General features: G+C 39.1%; 1 protein-coding gene across 1 annotated transcript; it reads left to right on the forward strand.

The window, feature by feature from the left end:
* The first annotated feature begins 1,899 nt into the window (after nucleotides 1-1,899).
* On the forward strand, nucleotides 1,900-7,857 carry LOC104925694 (cytochrome P450 2K1). The gene is made up of 9 exons (XM_019254010.2): nucleotides 1,900-2,199; nucleotides 3,145-3,307; nucleotides 3,918-4,067; nucleotides 4,151-4,311; nucleotides 4,902-5,081; nucleotides 5,180-5,321; nucleotides 6,635-6,819; nucleotides 6,942-7,083; nucleotides 7,179-7,857. Exons 1-9 carry the CDS (start codon nucleotides 1,996-1,998, stop codon nucleotides 7,364-7,366), a joined length of 1,515 nt encoding a protein of 504 aa, XP_019109555.1. The 5' UTR covers nucleotides 1,900-1,995; the 3' UTR covers nucleotides 7,367-7,857.
* Nucleotides 7,858-15,829: the final 7,972 nt, after the last annotated feature.

The raw sequence follows: 15,829 nt of genomic DNA on the forward strand, positions 1-15,829 counted from the left end.
CAGAACAATGTTTGTTTCTCTTTGTTTGGGATGTGCTACTATGAACCTCATTTTAGATCATTCCCACATAATCATATTGTCAAAGCCTTGCTGGTACTTCAAAGAAGTTATATGAAAAATTTCTTATTCCATAGATATATTTCAACCTAACATTCAAGTTTTCCAAAAAATAAAATTACCACACATATTGATGACAAATATGTTTCCTGCTTGTACACGTTAAAGATCAATTTTATAACCTGGGATGAATTGGTGTGTATAATGACATTCCTGTTCTCGAAAAATCACTCTGACTAACAGAAGTGAGATGAATGTATTAACTGTCTCATACTAAAGCAAAAAAAACAAAACAACAACACTCAATCGCTAATCAACTTTATTACGAGCTTCATATGATTTATGGCGCTTTTTTATGTCGGCAGGCGTGTTTGAGAAAAAAATAATAGAGATTGACATTCCAGAGACACGGATATGTGGCTTATTGATCTTTGAAGGATTTAAATTCTTTATTTTGACTTTTGTTACATTTGTTTGTGTATTTGCACAATTTATGTTTCATTACATGTAAGACTTGAATCAATTGCAATGTTAGATGCGTAGTTCGAGGAACAATGAAAAGGTTGGCACTGCTGATATGGAAGGTTCGAGTTATGCTGAAATACAGTGTATCATATTTAAAAAGGGGAATTTACATCATTGTATTTGTGTACTGTACCATGAAACTGACCTTGTCAACTGTATATGTATCGCTATTCTTTTTAAATTAAATAATGCTCTATGCAAATGGAAGCAAATACCAGAGCCTGGCCTCATTTTCTCAAGTGACACTTCACACCTTTCTTGAATTTACAGTATTTGAATTTGAAGATACAGAAGAAATCAAAACAGAAAATGATGATGTGTGGAGAGCCTAGGTGATCTCGTGAGTGAGCAAGAAGAAGGCAACACCAGGATAGCGCTCCATGACATCTACTGTACCTCACCAGTGTCATAATCAAGTGTGATGACACTTACATCATCCACCAGCTTGTACTCCGAGCCATGTAACAAACTTCTGTTTAGTGGCACAGTTAAAACGGTGCTTTGGAGTCCTGTGGGGAAAGGCTGGAGGTTGACATGGATTGTCATAGGGGCTGGTGATTGATTTTGATTTTCATGTGATACACACAAAGTTCCCAACCTTCATGGCTTACAAGTACAACTGCAGTCGTCAAACATTACAAATTTAGTTTGCAGCTTAATCTTAAACAGCTGTGTTTCCTCCCACTCTCGCTTGGCGAGCAAAATTATTCCACAAGGGATAATGGTATTTATATAGTCAAAAATCCCAAACTACGAACCATGAGTTCTTTCAACTGATTTGATAGCAGTTGTACATTAACTAGAGAACCAATAATAAAAGGTCTAGGTCCAAAATATAGTGTTTCTCCTCCCTCCTTCAGTGTTCTGATTTCATTCGTTCACCTGGAGTGAAAGAAGATTAAGAAGAAGAGGACCTCTGACGTTTCAGCTGAAATACTTGTTACTGACTAACTACTAACTTTGTATATATGTAGTGGTGGTCTTATAGTTGTTGGTTGGAAAAGGCTAAAATGTTGGAAACTGCCCTGGGCCCTGAAGACACCTCAAAGACTGTTTACTAACCTGCAGCAGAACTTAGAACTGGCATGAGTCAGGAATTTCTAACACACAATACAGGTACATTCGAACCTACAATTTCTTGTACTTAGAATCAAAGATGCCATAATCCAACCCCCCTGTTGTTCTTGATAAAATGTAGGATTACATTTTGTCCATGTTAATCACTGGCTAAACAAGCCCTTCTGGTTTAACCTAACCTCACCTTCGCAACTCGTTTCTCACACCAGAGCCAAGGGGGGCGGGCAGATGATTAGCAATCCAATACTAAGGACGTTCATTGTTTTTTGGAGTTTCAACAGCACTGTGTCTTCGCAGCAAGGCTCAGTCAGAGAAATAGCATTGCTGGAAGAACAAATGTCTTTTTTGGAGGATTTTGATTTCTTCTTCAGCCCCACCACTCTGTTGGGGGCTGTTGCTTTCCTGCTTATTCTCTTTCGTGTTTCCAGTAGCTTCACTTCTCAGAAGAGGCAGAACGAGCCTCCAGGGCCAAGGCCTTTTCCCCTGCTTGGCAACCTATTGCAGATTGATCTCCAGAGACCTTACAAAACACTATCTGAGGTGAGTTTAGCACTCTTATTCCCAAACAAACCCATTTTCTATCATGTTTTTCAGTGTATTTCAGTGTATTTAAAACCGTGGTTTGGGTGTAGCCAGTCATTTCATGTTGTTTGACAGTGACGTTGGGTATAAATATGGGCTTATCAAACCTACAGTCAAACACATGCATGTCTTCAGCCAGTTGGTGATTCTTCACAGTGTGGAGGGTTAGTATTACGTCTGCTGATGTTTCTGAGGTGAATCTTTCCCACACTCTTTCTGCTGCTTTGATCTCCATCATCAGCATATTTCTGGCCTGGTCCTGTCCCCACATCTCTTGGGTTCCTTGACAAAGTCTTGCTGTAAACCAGATCGGGGTCGGCACATGTGTTGTAAGCTGATATAAGATGTCAGAGTGTCAGTGAGTTCATCCAAGTCTGTGGCTGCACCCTCAAGAACACACCAATCAGTGCAGTTACAGAGAGGCTTGTAAATTATTATCCTCACAGTCTTAACCACAGACTTAGCAGATTTGAGTTTCTGCCTGTATGTTGGGATGGACTGGATTGAGTCCCAGATTTGCACAGGGGACAAAGAAAGGACGGGGGAAACTCCTATGGTGGATAAAAGGATTTAAAGTCTATGAAAATAGTCTCTTTCCTTAAAATTGTGACATCTGTACACACCAACCTTTGTTTATGTAAAAGAGGATTGCGCCTCCCCGTGTTTTCCCTTACACAGAGTTGGAATCCTGGCAGATGTAGTGTAGTGTCTGGGAAGTGCTCACCAATTTGTTGTGTTGTGATTTGTTTGTTTTGTTGTGGAGCATATGATGAGAGAGGGTGCAGAAAAACAAAAACACAAAAAGTACCAGAGAGCACAGTACTGAGGCAGCCATCTGCAACGCCATCTTGTATCACGTTAAATTTATAAAATGTCCTCACACTGTCTCCTATTTTTTTCCAGCTTTCAAAGAAGTATGGGTCAGTATTTACAGTATACCTGGGAACCAGTAAAGTGGTGGTCCTGACTGGATATAAGACAGTCAAAGAGGCTCTGGTCAACAATGCAGAAGAATTCGGAGACCGAGGCATCTTGCCGATATTTAGTGATATTAATGAAGGTCATGGTATGTCCTTATTTACAGTATTTTTAACGTAATCCAAATAAAATAAATGTTAAATAGTTATAGCTATAAAAATGGTCATTTATTTGATATAACACTGTTTTAATTATCTGTTTGCTCATATATATATATATATATATTATACTTATATATATTATATTATATATAATATATATATATATAATATAATATATACTTTTTTTTTTTTTTTTTTTAAGTCAAGTCAACTTTATTATCAATGCCGCCAATGTACAGGACATACAGAGAATTAAATTGGTTTTCCTCTTATCCCCGGTGCAAACAGCAATAAACATGAAATATAAAAATAGTAAAGTATAAATATTTAATAAATAAAAGATATCTAAAAAAAGACAGTGGCCAACTCGAGATGTAAACAGTAATAGTAATAGTATTCTATTATAAGCAATAATAATATATATATATATATATATGTGGAAAAACAGCAGTGATGTGTAGTTGATGTGATTTATAGCAAAGGACTTCAAACTACAGTCCTTTAACAGCAACAGAACTTGTTTTTGAAAGCCAACACCTTAGGCAGTGCAAAAGATCTGCTCCTCTCTCTAGTTTAACTTGTGTTAATGTTTGATAGGGATTTTGTTTGCAAATGGAGAATCGTGGAAAGAGATGAGGCGTTTTGCCCTCACCACCCTGAGAGATTTTGGGATGGGCAAAAGAATAGCTGAGGATAAAATCGTGGAGGAATGTCACCACCTGATCCAGTTGTTTGAAGAACATAAAGGTATGGCGTTAATGTATGGCGATAATGCATGACAAGATGTTCTGAAATAATATGTTGTCTTAAAAATGTAATTTATACTACAGGGAAACCATTTGATACAACATGTCCAGTGAATTACGCAGCATCCAATATCATCTCCTCCATTGTGTATGGAAGCAGGTTTGAATACAATGACCTCCGATTCAAAAACTTGGTGAGAAGAGCCAATGAGAACATACGCATCACTGGCTCTGCATCAATCCACGTAAGCAGGATTGCACACCATGCTAGTTAAGTAAGCAAAGGTAACTGACAAATTTAAAGTAACTACGCAGGATTTAGGCCTGGAAATTTTGACCTGGAAACACTTATGCATACTTTAATTTCAAGCAGGGTTGACAACTGCTATGGTCTTGAGACAGGACTTCCTAAAAATATTATCAAAATACTTTGAAATGCTGCTTACACAGAGATGGAATAAAACACATGAATGATCAAATAAACAAAGACTTAAATAACAGGATATAAATGGATTAATGAAAGCATGACAAGAGATAAGAGATAGTTGGTTTTTAAAGATATTAATGGAGAGGGGTGATCACATTGTTAGTGGCAAATTGAGTGTAGTAATTGGTCACCAGATCTGAGGGATCGGGGGCTGGCATAAGAGATCAGTAGGTCCAAGATGTGACCTGGTACATGCAGCGCTTAAAAAAAAAAAAGTTCACTGATAACTTTAAAGGAATAAATTCTCCATGTAGGCTAATTTTTTTACAGTTATGTGGCAATATTTTAAATCTCTCAAATTGCTATAGAATATTGTTAATAATTGTTGTTTTTGCTGTTTTGTCACAGCTTTACAACATGTTTCCTAGGCTTCTCGGTTGGTTGAAAAACCGACAGAAGATAATAAAAAATGCTGAGATGACTATCAGGGATGTTAAAGAGTTAATCAAGCATCTGAAAGAGACTCTGAACCCTCACACATGTAGGGGGTTTGTAGACTGTTTCCTGATTCGGAAGCAGAAAGAAGAGGTAAAACGTTTGATCCTTTCTGTTTTTCATCTAACAAAAATAACAGCAATGTTGCACATGTCCATTTTTCAATGACAGGTGGGTGTTATTTTTCTTAGGACTCTCACGTTATTGACACTCTCTACAATGAGAACAACCTGATATTTTCAGTGACCAACCTTTTTGCTGCTGGTACTGATACCACAGGAACTACACTGAGATGGGGTTTGCTGTTTATGGCCAAATATCCACATATACAAGGTAAGGGGAGAGATGATGCTTTTGAATTTGAAATTTTCAGCTGCGGATGCCCCAGTTGGGATGCTGTGTAAAACATTAATATAAACAAAATGCAATGGTTTACAAATACACAAATGATTAGTTGAATAATTACAGTTATATATAGGCTATAGGTAATAGGTAACAGACAACCTCTTTGGCTGTTGTTATGGGAATTTTAAAGAAAAACCCTTAAATAAGGAGGATCGGATTGAAAGCATCAAAGTTTAAGTTGACTTTATTGTTCTTGTACAAGAGGAGCATTTCACAGTGCAACACACTAAAGGGGTTACAGAGAAAAAGGCTCACTGAGGAGCTATGACAGTTGGTTCTTATACATTTTCCTAAAAATGGGCTGGCTCAACCCCTGTAAATTGTTAACAGACAATTTGCATCTAAACAGTTTTCTTCAGCATATCCCCTAATCAGTAGCCAGTATGTCCCCAATCTAGATGTCACCTCTCTGACCTGTCCCTGGGCCTCATTCTGTTCTGAAATCCCTATGTAGCGGCCGTTTACCAAAGGCCCAAGTGCCTTGGCCACCTAGTCAACTGAGGAACTTGTCTTAATTTTGACGCGTCCATAAACAAGCCCAATTCTCTTGCGAAAAACCCGCTGAAATCACGAAGAGAGAAGATGAACTTGAACTGCGATTTATTTGAACATTAACAACGTAAAAAATACAAAAATCCACAAGTCTGACGGAGTCTGACAGACTCTGACGGTCAAAAACTTATTTCGACCCACACCCCAGTAGACTTTTTAAAACCATTCAAATACCACCAAAAAAACCCATGTCTTATTTAGCGCCCATGCGCACTGACTATTGCATGACGGCATTAACAAAATAAAACTACCGTACTTAAGTGGCTCTTACACCCTATATTCATACATTAACCTGAACTTTACCTTACCCTGCCAGTCTCAGTAAAACAGCAATAAAGGGAAGTACCCTCAAGACATGTAATAATATAGGAATAAACATTGTATAAGTTAAAACATCTAAATAGCTGTGTAATCCTAATTTTTATAACAGCTGTGAAATGCTGCAGTTCCTCTAATGGCCACATGAGGCCGCCTACAAAAACAAGTCAATCTCCATATTAAAATGCCCAAATTTACAGCCAAAGTTAACATGTTTACAGTCTGATACATCTATGTTAACATTTATCTCAAAGCACAACTGTGACAAAGAACAGCTTCAGAGAGCTGCTAGCATAGATGTGGACCTTCAGTCTTGTTTAAATAAATGCAGACAAACAATATTAACTTGCCTTATTATTTTGTGTTTTCAGACCAAGTACAGGAGGAGCTGAGCAGGGTGGTAGGAAGCCATCAGGTCCGGGTAGATGACAGAAAAAACCTGCCATACACTGATGCTGTCATCCATGAGACACAGAGACTGGCCAACATTGTCCCCATGGCTCTGCCTCACAAAACCAGCCGAGACGTCACCTTTCGGGGTTACTTTATCGAAAAGGTTGAGTACTCACATTTGTTTCAGTATTTACTCTAACTAACCTTTTAACCCTAAGCCTAGACTTAGCATAAAAAAACATGACTAAGAATTCATATGATAAACCTGCTCTACTTTACCAACAGGGGACCACCGTGTTTCCTCTGCTTACTTCTGTCCTGTATGATGAAAGTGAATGGCAAAGCCCACACACTTTCAACCCTTCCCACTTTCTGGATACGGAGGGTAAATTTATCAGGAGAGATACCTTCATGCCCTTTTCTGCAGGTACAGCAGCTTTGAGTTTTTGTTGTTTTGGAATTACAGAGCTTTTATACAGCATGATCCAGTTTAACGCTTTGCAAAACTCTTTATTTCTTCAGGTCGCAGGGTGTGTCTGGGAGAGGGTCTGGCTAAGATGGAGCTTTTTCTCTTTTTCACCTCCCTCCTTCAGCGCTTTCGTTTCACTCCTCCACCTGGAGTCACAGAGGATGAACTGGATCTGTCACCAGCTGTGGGTCTCACCCTCAACCCCTCACCTCATGAGCTGTGTGCTGTCAGTCGTCAGTGAGGAGGAGAGCTGGATGATATCATAAATGTCTTTGCCAATTGCATGAATATTCTTTTACTGATGGCATACTGAGCAGCCAGCAGAGGTCCCCATCGTCAAGAGCAAGATTAGTAGTGATTTAATTAAGGGAGTGAATGGTGTCTAAATGTTTTCAGTGATTTGTACACATTAGATTTAACAATTTAGAGGGACCTGGTTGTGTATGTTTCTGAGACCACTACATTTGCCTATATATTTCTGTCTCTGAACTTGTAATTTGTCAGGGGTTTCATTTCTTATGTCAGAAATCATGTAATTTAAATACATTTAGACTATATAAATTTAGATTATTTTGCCTCAGCTTCCATACTTAGTGTTCAAGTTAGTGTTCAGTTATTGCAGCCCAGATGATTTATATCATTGACTAGAAAAATTGCCCCTACAGCACCAGATGTGTGAATGTCAAACTGATGACTGAATAATAAAAACATCCTTTTACGCAGGATATAAAACTTTTGTCACATTTTTACCTTTTAACACAAATGCATGAAACCTACAACTTGTCGCAGTGCAGTTTGAGCTAAAATACCTACCTTGCTAGCACTACAGTCTGGTACGGAAGCTGCTCTGCTGCGGAGCGCAAACACCTGCAGCGCGTAGTGAAAACTGCCCAGCGCATCACAGGAACTCCACTCCCTGCCATTGAGGACGTCCAGAAGAAGCGCTGTCTGCGTCGTGCCCGCAGCATTCTGAAGGACCCCTCCCACCCAGCACATGGACTATTTTCCCCCCTGCCCTCTGGCAGGCGTTTCAGAAGCCTCCGGACAAGGACCAGCAGACTGAGGAACAGCTTTTTCCCCAGAGCTGTGACCTTACTGAACTCTGACCCCCGCTGACCTCCACACACCAATTCACAGTCACTCAGTCACTGACCAAAGACTTTTACACCGTCACACTGCACTACTGGTCTACTCTGCACATGCTCACTTTCACTTATACAATCTGTTTGCACAGTACTATGTACCGAACATTGCACTAGTCTAGTAACTTAAATAGCTACTGCTATTATTTATTTTTGCACTATAGGTTGCTCATGTCATCTGTCTTTGTATCGCCTAATTTATCATCTGCCATCTCCTCTATTGTAAATTATGTTATGCTAGTTCCTGTTTCTAGTCTTCTCCCACTTAACGAACAATCCATCTGTATAATATGTTCATAGTACCTCCCTCAATCATTATGTATATCTTGCTCATTAACCTGTATATATGGTCTCACCTGTACATAGCCTCTGATCTGTAAATACTAGACTTACTTTTTATATACCACAATATTTATGCCACATGCACTTTACTGCCTATTGCACTTCTGGTTAGATGCTAACTGCATTTCGTTGCCCTGTACATGTACATGTGTAATGACAATAAAGTTGAATCTAATCTAATCTAATCTCCATTCTCCACAATGGTGTAAACAAATATATTTCAAAAAAGCTAGCATTGTTTTCACAACAAATTATATTTGCAGTTGAATGGGGTATAACTGTGTAAATATCTTTGAACAAAACAGCCAGCCCTCCAGGTATAGCATTGTTTACATCAGGGGTGTCAACTCATTTTGGTCCAGGGGCCGCATACAACTATATATGAGCTCAAGGGGGCCGGAGCACAAAAATCACTGCATAAATTTGAAAATATAAAAAAAATATAGAGATAAAAAAATGTACTAAAAACAAGTGCAATACAAAATCTTTTTTATTTAAAGAATGTTTCTACAATAAAATAAAAAGTAACAACCTGAGGCTTTAAAAGTAAGAGCAATTTCAAGTTGTACACATCACAATAGTTCACAAAATGTGCAAAAAAGCTCAAACAATGTTTGTCATATCTCACAGCAGATGACATGGAAGGCATGAGCTTGGATTATTTGAACAATATAGCTTTGAACAATTAAAAACATATGTAAGAAATGTTCCAGGTTACATCAATGACAGAAATCAAAGTCAAGTTAGAGCTCCGGTTGAACCAGGAAAACATTGCCACTCCCATGGCAACTTGCTGAATAAAGTCAACACCTCAATAAATTCAACTCTTGTGTCAACTTATGAACATAATGTGAAAATAAATTGAAAAATAATAATAAAACATACACATGTGATGTGTACAATTATTCTTCCTAGCTCTATCTATGCAGACTCTCGTAGTGGCGTTTAAGATTGTGTTCCTTTAGCACAGCCACTTGCTGCATGCACACCAAACACAGGTTTCCATTCATCTCCGTGAAAAAATACGAATCAGTCCATTTTTCCTGGAAGATCCGACACTCAGCGTCCACCTTTCTCTTTTTCGACAGCGACATTTTTCCAACAAGGGTGTCAAGGTTGAAACAAAGTGTCCGCTACCTGCTCTCAGAGAACCGAGCCTTCATGAGCGCCCTCTAGTGGGCCACATGCGGTGTTAAGCTAACCCAAATACCCCTGGCTGCAGCCCGCAGATCAAGGCGTCTCCCAGTTTTATGTTTTATGAGACACAGCTTTTTAATGAAATTTAGCCAGTGCTTTGTTTTGAAAACTGGACTTTTCCACATTCTGTAGTAGGTTAGTGCTGACTTTCTCAATCATCTACGTCTATTTGCAGTCTGTAATCTATCTGCATTTGCAATGTTGGAGCTACTGGCTTGACTACAGTGTAGAACGCAAATACATACAGAGCTTAACTAATGTTACTAATAAAATACCCACACACACACACACACACCAAATGGAGAGAAACATGGTTTGCAAAGCAGTAGTGGACATATTAAAAAGTAATGTAAAGTGAAAAGGTATATTGCAAATAATGGGCAAGAACATGAGACCAAGTTTTCATTCCTGGTTTAATGGCTCCACATTGGTGCAGATTTTCTAGTTTTCTGGCAGTGGAGGGGAACATAGGATGGGAAAGAGGGGCAGGGGAGTTAACCATCGTGTGGCCTGGTTTATGAAGATGTTGGTTAGTCTAGGGTGGTGGTTAGGAACAGTCTTCTCCTGTATAATTTTCCATGATGATGAGTTATGAAACACTTGCCCTCTTCATTTTGTGCAGGTATGTATGGCACCTGCCAATTGTGTTTTATTGTATTTTAGCACAATTTAACTGGTGTTGTTTAGCTGGTAAAGCAGCTGAAGGTGTATGGAGGCGTCATCGTCTTAGATTAATCAATTGATTTACAAAGCTTTATTGGTGCTCTGAAAAAAATTTTCGGCGTCGCATAGCGCGCAATAACTTTTCTCCTCTATGGGCTAAGCACCCCAGTTTCTTAAACCTAGTGACGTCCCTGGCTGAGACCACCCCTCGAGAGAGGAGGGATCTCTGGCCAAACCGTATTTCCAATATTGAACCGGCTTAACTTTGAGCTTGCTAGCCCTCCTGAACGTCTACATCAGGGGTGTCAAAGATAGCCTAGCTTTTTCATCCGGCCCACGGCTCATTGTTAATAAAACAAATTTTATTAATTTTTTTATATATCATGACGCACCGCTGCGCGGCACTGCGCTCCTGTGCGCGCCGGTTGCTTAACACCGCATGTGGCCCACTAGAGGGCGCTCATGAAGCTCGGTTCTCTGAGAGCAGGTAGCGGACACTTTGTTTCAACCTTGACACCTTGTTGGAAAAATGTCGCTGTCGAAAAAGAGAAAAGGTGGACGCTGAGTTTGGATCTTCCAGGAAAAATGACTGATTCGTATTTTTTCCCGGGATGAATGAACCTGTGTTTGGTGTGCATGCAGCAAGTGGCTTTGCTAAAGGAACACAATCTTAAACGCCACTACGAGAGTCTTGCATAGCGACAAATACGGCAACAAGAGCTAGGAAGAATAATTTACACATCACATGTGTATGTTTTATTATTATTTTTTATTATATTTATTATTTATTTTCACATTATGTTCAAAGTTTACACAAGAGTTGAATTTATTGAGGTGTTGACTTTATTCGCAAGTTGCATGGGAGTTGCAATGTTTTCCTGGTTCAACTCTAACTTGACTTTGATTTCTGTTCATTGAGTAACCTGGAACATTTCTTCATTTTTTATTGTTCAAAGCTATATTGTTCAAATAATCCAAGCTCCTGCCTTCCATGTCATCTGCTGTGAGATATGACAAACATTGTTTGAGCTTTTTTGCACATTTTGTGAACTATTGTGATGTGTTACTGCACAACTTGAAATTGCTCTTACTTTTAAAGCCTCAGGTTGTTACTTTTATTTTATTGTAGAAAATTCTTTAAATAAAAAAGATTTTGTATTGCACTTGTTTTTAGTACATTTTTTATCTCTATATTTTTTTTATATTTTCAAATTATGCAGTGATTTTTGTGCTCCGGCCCCCTTGAGCTCATATATAGTTGTATGCGGCCCGGACCAAAATGAGTTGCACCCCCTGATGTAAACAATGCTATACTTGGGGGCTGGCTTTTTGTTCAAAGATATTTACACAGTTATACCCCATTCAACTGCAAATATAATTTGTTGTGAAAACAATGCTAGCTTTTTTTGAAATATATTTGTTACACCATTGTGGGAATGGAGACTGTAGTGCTTTCACAGCAAGGTAGGTATTTTAGCTCAAACTGCACTGCGACAAGTGTAGGTTTCCTGCATTTGTGTTTAAAAGGTTAAAAATGTTGACAAAGTTTATTATCCCTGCGTAAAAGGATGTTTTTATTATTCATTCATCAGTTTGCATTCACACATCTGGTGCTGTAGGGGCAATTTTCTAGTTTTTTCCCCAAATGATTATAACTTCATTGTGGCTGCAATAAAACTGAACACTAAACCTTGAACACTAAAGATTGGAGCTGAGGCAAATAATCTAAATTTCTATATCGTCTCCATGTATTCGTTAAATTACATGGATTTCTGACACTAAGGAATGAAACCCTGGGACAAATACAAGTTCAGAGACAGAAATTTATAGGCCAATGTAGTGGTTCTCAGAAACATACAAACCGGTCCCTAAAATTGTTAAAGTCTAATGATGTACAATATCTACTGAAAACATTTAGACACCATTCACTCCCTTAATAAATCACTACTAATTTGCTCTTGGACGATGGGGACCTCTGCTGGCTCTCTCAGTATGCCATCAGCTAAAAACGAATATTCATGACATTGGCAACAGACATTATGATCTCATCCAGCTCCCTTCCTCACTGACGACTGACAGCACACAGCTCATGAGGTGAGGGGTTGAGGGTGAGACCCCACAGCTGTGACAGATCCAGTTCATCCTCTGTGACTCCAGGTGGCGGCAGTGAAACGAACAGTCGGCGTGAAAAGAAAAGCTCACTTAAGACTCTCCAGAAACACCTGGCGAAGAATAAGAGTTTGCAAACGAACCGTAATTGTTAAAATTTAATTCACACACAAACTAGCGCTCTTACCTGCGAACGCATGACGAAGATCTCCCGATATCCCTCCGACCAAGGAAGGAAGTGATTCACCACCTACAACAGTAGTAGCGGACAAGTGTCCCTGTTAGAGAAAGGTATATATGAATTTGTCATTTTGCAAGTATTGGTTGGTCGTAAGTAAAATGACCAAGTGGTATAAACCGAAATCCAGGACTCAGTGTGTGCAGCATGGACAAGTGGCAGTCTCTGTTCATGTCAAAGACAGCACGTATAGTTCTCCACACACTGATGCTTCACCACGTAGCTCCGCTGTACTGGTCTGAACCGAAACTAATAAGGGCAGTATTATCGGTTTGTTCTGGCATTTAATTTAACCACTCGATCCAAACAGCGCTCCTGAAGGTTTGTGAAAGTTGTGTTGGAATGTACTAGATGTTGCTGTAACTTTGAACTTGCTACATTTGCATTTTAATACGGAATTGACTAGTTTTGTAGCCATGTGGCCATGAGGAATGCCACACATTTCCGCCTGTTAGTAAACAATAGGATTAAGCTTAGATTGTACTTATACCATATGAGATCTATATTACTGGTCTTGTTTCCTTTTATGCAAGTTCTGCACGGTAGGATTAATGTTAAAGTTAGAGTTAATTACTGAAAAATGGTGTGTGAGTCACCTTTTCGTAAAGTACGACAGTACGTTTTTAGTTTTGTAAGCGCAGAGCCATGGCAATTGTCCAGTGGCATGGGCGCTCACTAACTGGAGGTTTCTTCATTCCCTACTATGGCTCTACCCCTGCTCATCTTGACTTGGTCTTAAAACAATCTATAGGAGTGTTGTGTCGACAATTTTTTGGACAGTCACGAGTCCTCTAGACTCAGTCACCTTGTAGCTGTTTTTGTCTTTACAATTGTTGATCAAATGTTCAACATAAATGCAGTTCAGTATCTTACTCTTTCGTAACTTTCCGGGTTCGTAAATAAAATTGGGACTGTTAATATGGATGGACTGCTTTCACATTAGAGCGTTCCGTTTGGGGCCATTGAGGCAACTTGGCCTTAGTTTACGCCCGCTTAAAATTAGGATTTGAACAGCTATTAGCCAGTGTAACCTATCAAAGGTGACACTATTATCTACATTTTGAGGGTACTATCATGTGCTGTTTTACTGAGCCTGGCGGGAAGCTAGTAAACGTTGCATGTTCATGTTATGAATACAGGGGTTAGAGCCACCCTAAGTGTTTTGAATGTATAGACCACGTCATACTCATCAGTAGCTTGCGTGGCGTAAACCCTTATGGCACATGTGATGCTCTGTTGTACAAGCCAAAACCTAAAGATGCCCGCAATCGATTCTTATTTAGTGTTTTTCTTTTCCAGAGGCAGATTCCCATAGATTCAACAGTAGCCCACAAGGTTCAGTACGAGTGTACTATTAGCTATGACATAAAACTGGTAACTTATTCACGGGATAGCTGAAGACATATGTGTATGTATGACCATTGCATCTTGTTATTACATTACGTTTGACACAGCATCCCAAACTGGGGCACCGCAGCTGAAAATTTCAAAATTCAAAGCATCATTTCTCCCCCTATACCTTGATAATGTGGATTATTTGGCCCATAAACAGCAAACCCCATCTCAGTGTAGTTCCTGTGCGTATCGTACCAGCAGCAAAAAAGCGTTGGTCAACTGAATATCACGGTTGTTCTCATTGTAGAGATGTCCATTAACGTGGAGTCCTAAGAAAAACATAAACACCCACCTGTCATTGAAAAAATGGACATGTGCACACATTGCTGTATTTTTGTTAGATGAAAACAGAAACGATCAAACGTTTTACCTCTTCTTCTGCCTTCCGAATCAGGAAACAGTCCTACAAACCCCCTCATGTGTGCGGGTTCAGAGTCTCTTTCAGATGCTGATAACTCTTTAACACTCCTGATAGTCTCTCCGCATTGTTTTTTATCTTCTGTCGGTTTTTAACCAAACGAGAAGCCTAGGACCAACATTTGTAAAGCTGTGACAAAAACAGCAAAAAACCAACAATTATTAAACCAATATTCTATAGCAATTTGAGCGATTTTAAATACTTGCCCACATAACTGTCAAACACAATCTATCCTACACTGGAGAATTTATTCCTTTAAAGTGTATCAGTGAAACTTTTTTTTTTTTTTTTAAGCGCTGCCATGTCTGACCAGGTCCACATCTTGGACCTACTATCTCTTATGCCACCCCGATCCCTCAGACTTGGTGACACTTACTACTCTCAATTTCCACTAACAATGTGCTCACCCACTCGCCCTTCATTATCTTTACAACTAAAACCAACTATCTCTATCTCTTTGTCTGCTTTCATTAAATCCATTTTTATCCCTGTTATTTAAGTCTTTGTTCTATTTGATCATTCCATGTGTTTTTATTCCATCTCTGTGTTAACGAGCAATTTCAAAGTATTGATAATCTTTTTGGGGAGTCCTGTCTCAAGACCATACAGTTGTCAACCTGCTTGACAATTAACGTATGCATACGTTCAGGCAAAATTTCCATGCACTATCCTGCGTAGTTACTTTAAAATTTGTCAGTTACTTTGCTTACTTAACTAGCACTGGTGTGCAATCTGCCTTAGTGGATTGATGCAGGAGCCTGGATCGTTTCTCGTATTGGACTCTTCACCAAGTTTTTGAATCGGAGGTCATTGTTTCAAACGCTTCCCATACACAATGGAGGAGACTGATATTGGATGATGCTGTAATTCACTGGACATGTTGTATCAGAATGGTTTCCCTGTAGAATATAAATCCATTTTTAAGACAACATATTTTCAGAACATCTTGTCATGCATTATCGCCATTACTTAAGCCATACCTTTATGTTCTTCAACAAACTGGAATCAGGTGGTGACATTCCTCCACGCTTTATCCTCGCTCTTCTTTTGCCCATCCACCAATTCTCTCAGGGTGTTGAGTGCCAAACACGGCCTCATCTCTTTCCAGATTCTTCCATTTGCCAAACACAAACAATCCCTATAAACATTACCACCAAGTTAAACTAGAGCTAGGAGCAGATCTTTTGCATGCCAAGGGTT

This window comes from Larimichthys crocea, chromosome XII, assembly GCF_000972845.2.
Source record: "Larimichthys crocea isolate SSNF chromosome XII, L_crocea_2.0, whole genome shotgun sequence".
NCBI lineage: Eukaryota > Metazoa > Chordata > Actinopteri > Sciaenidae > Larimichthys > Larimichthys crocea.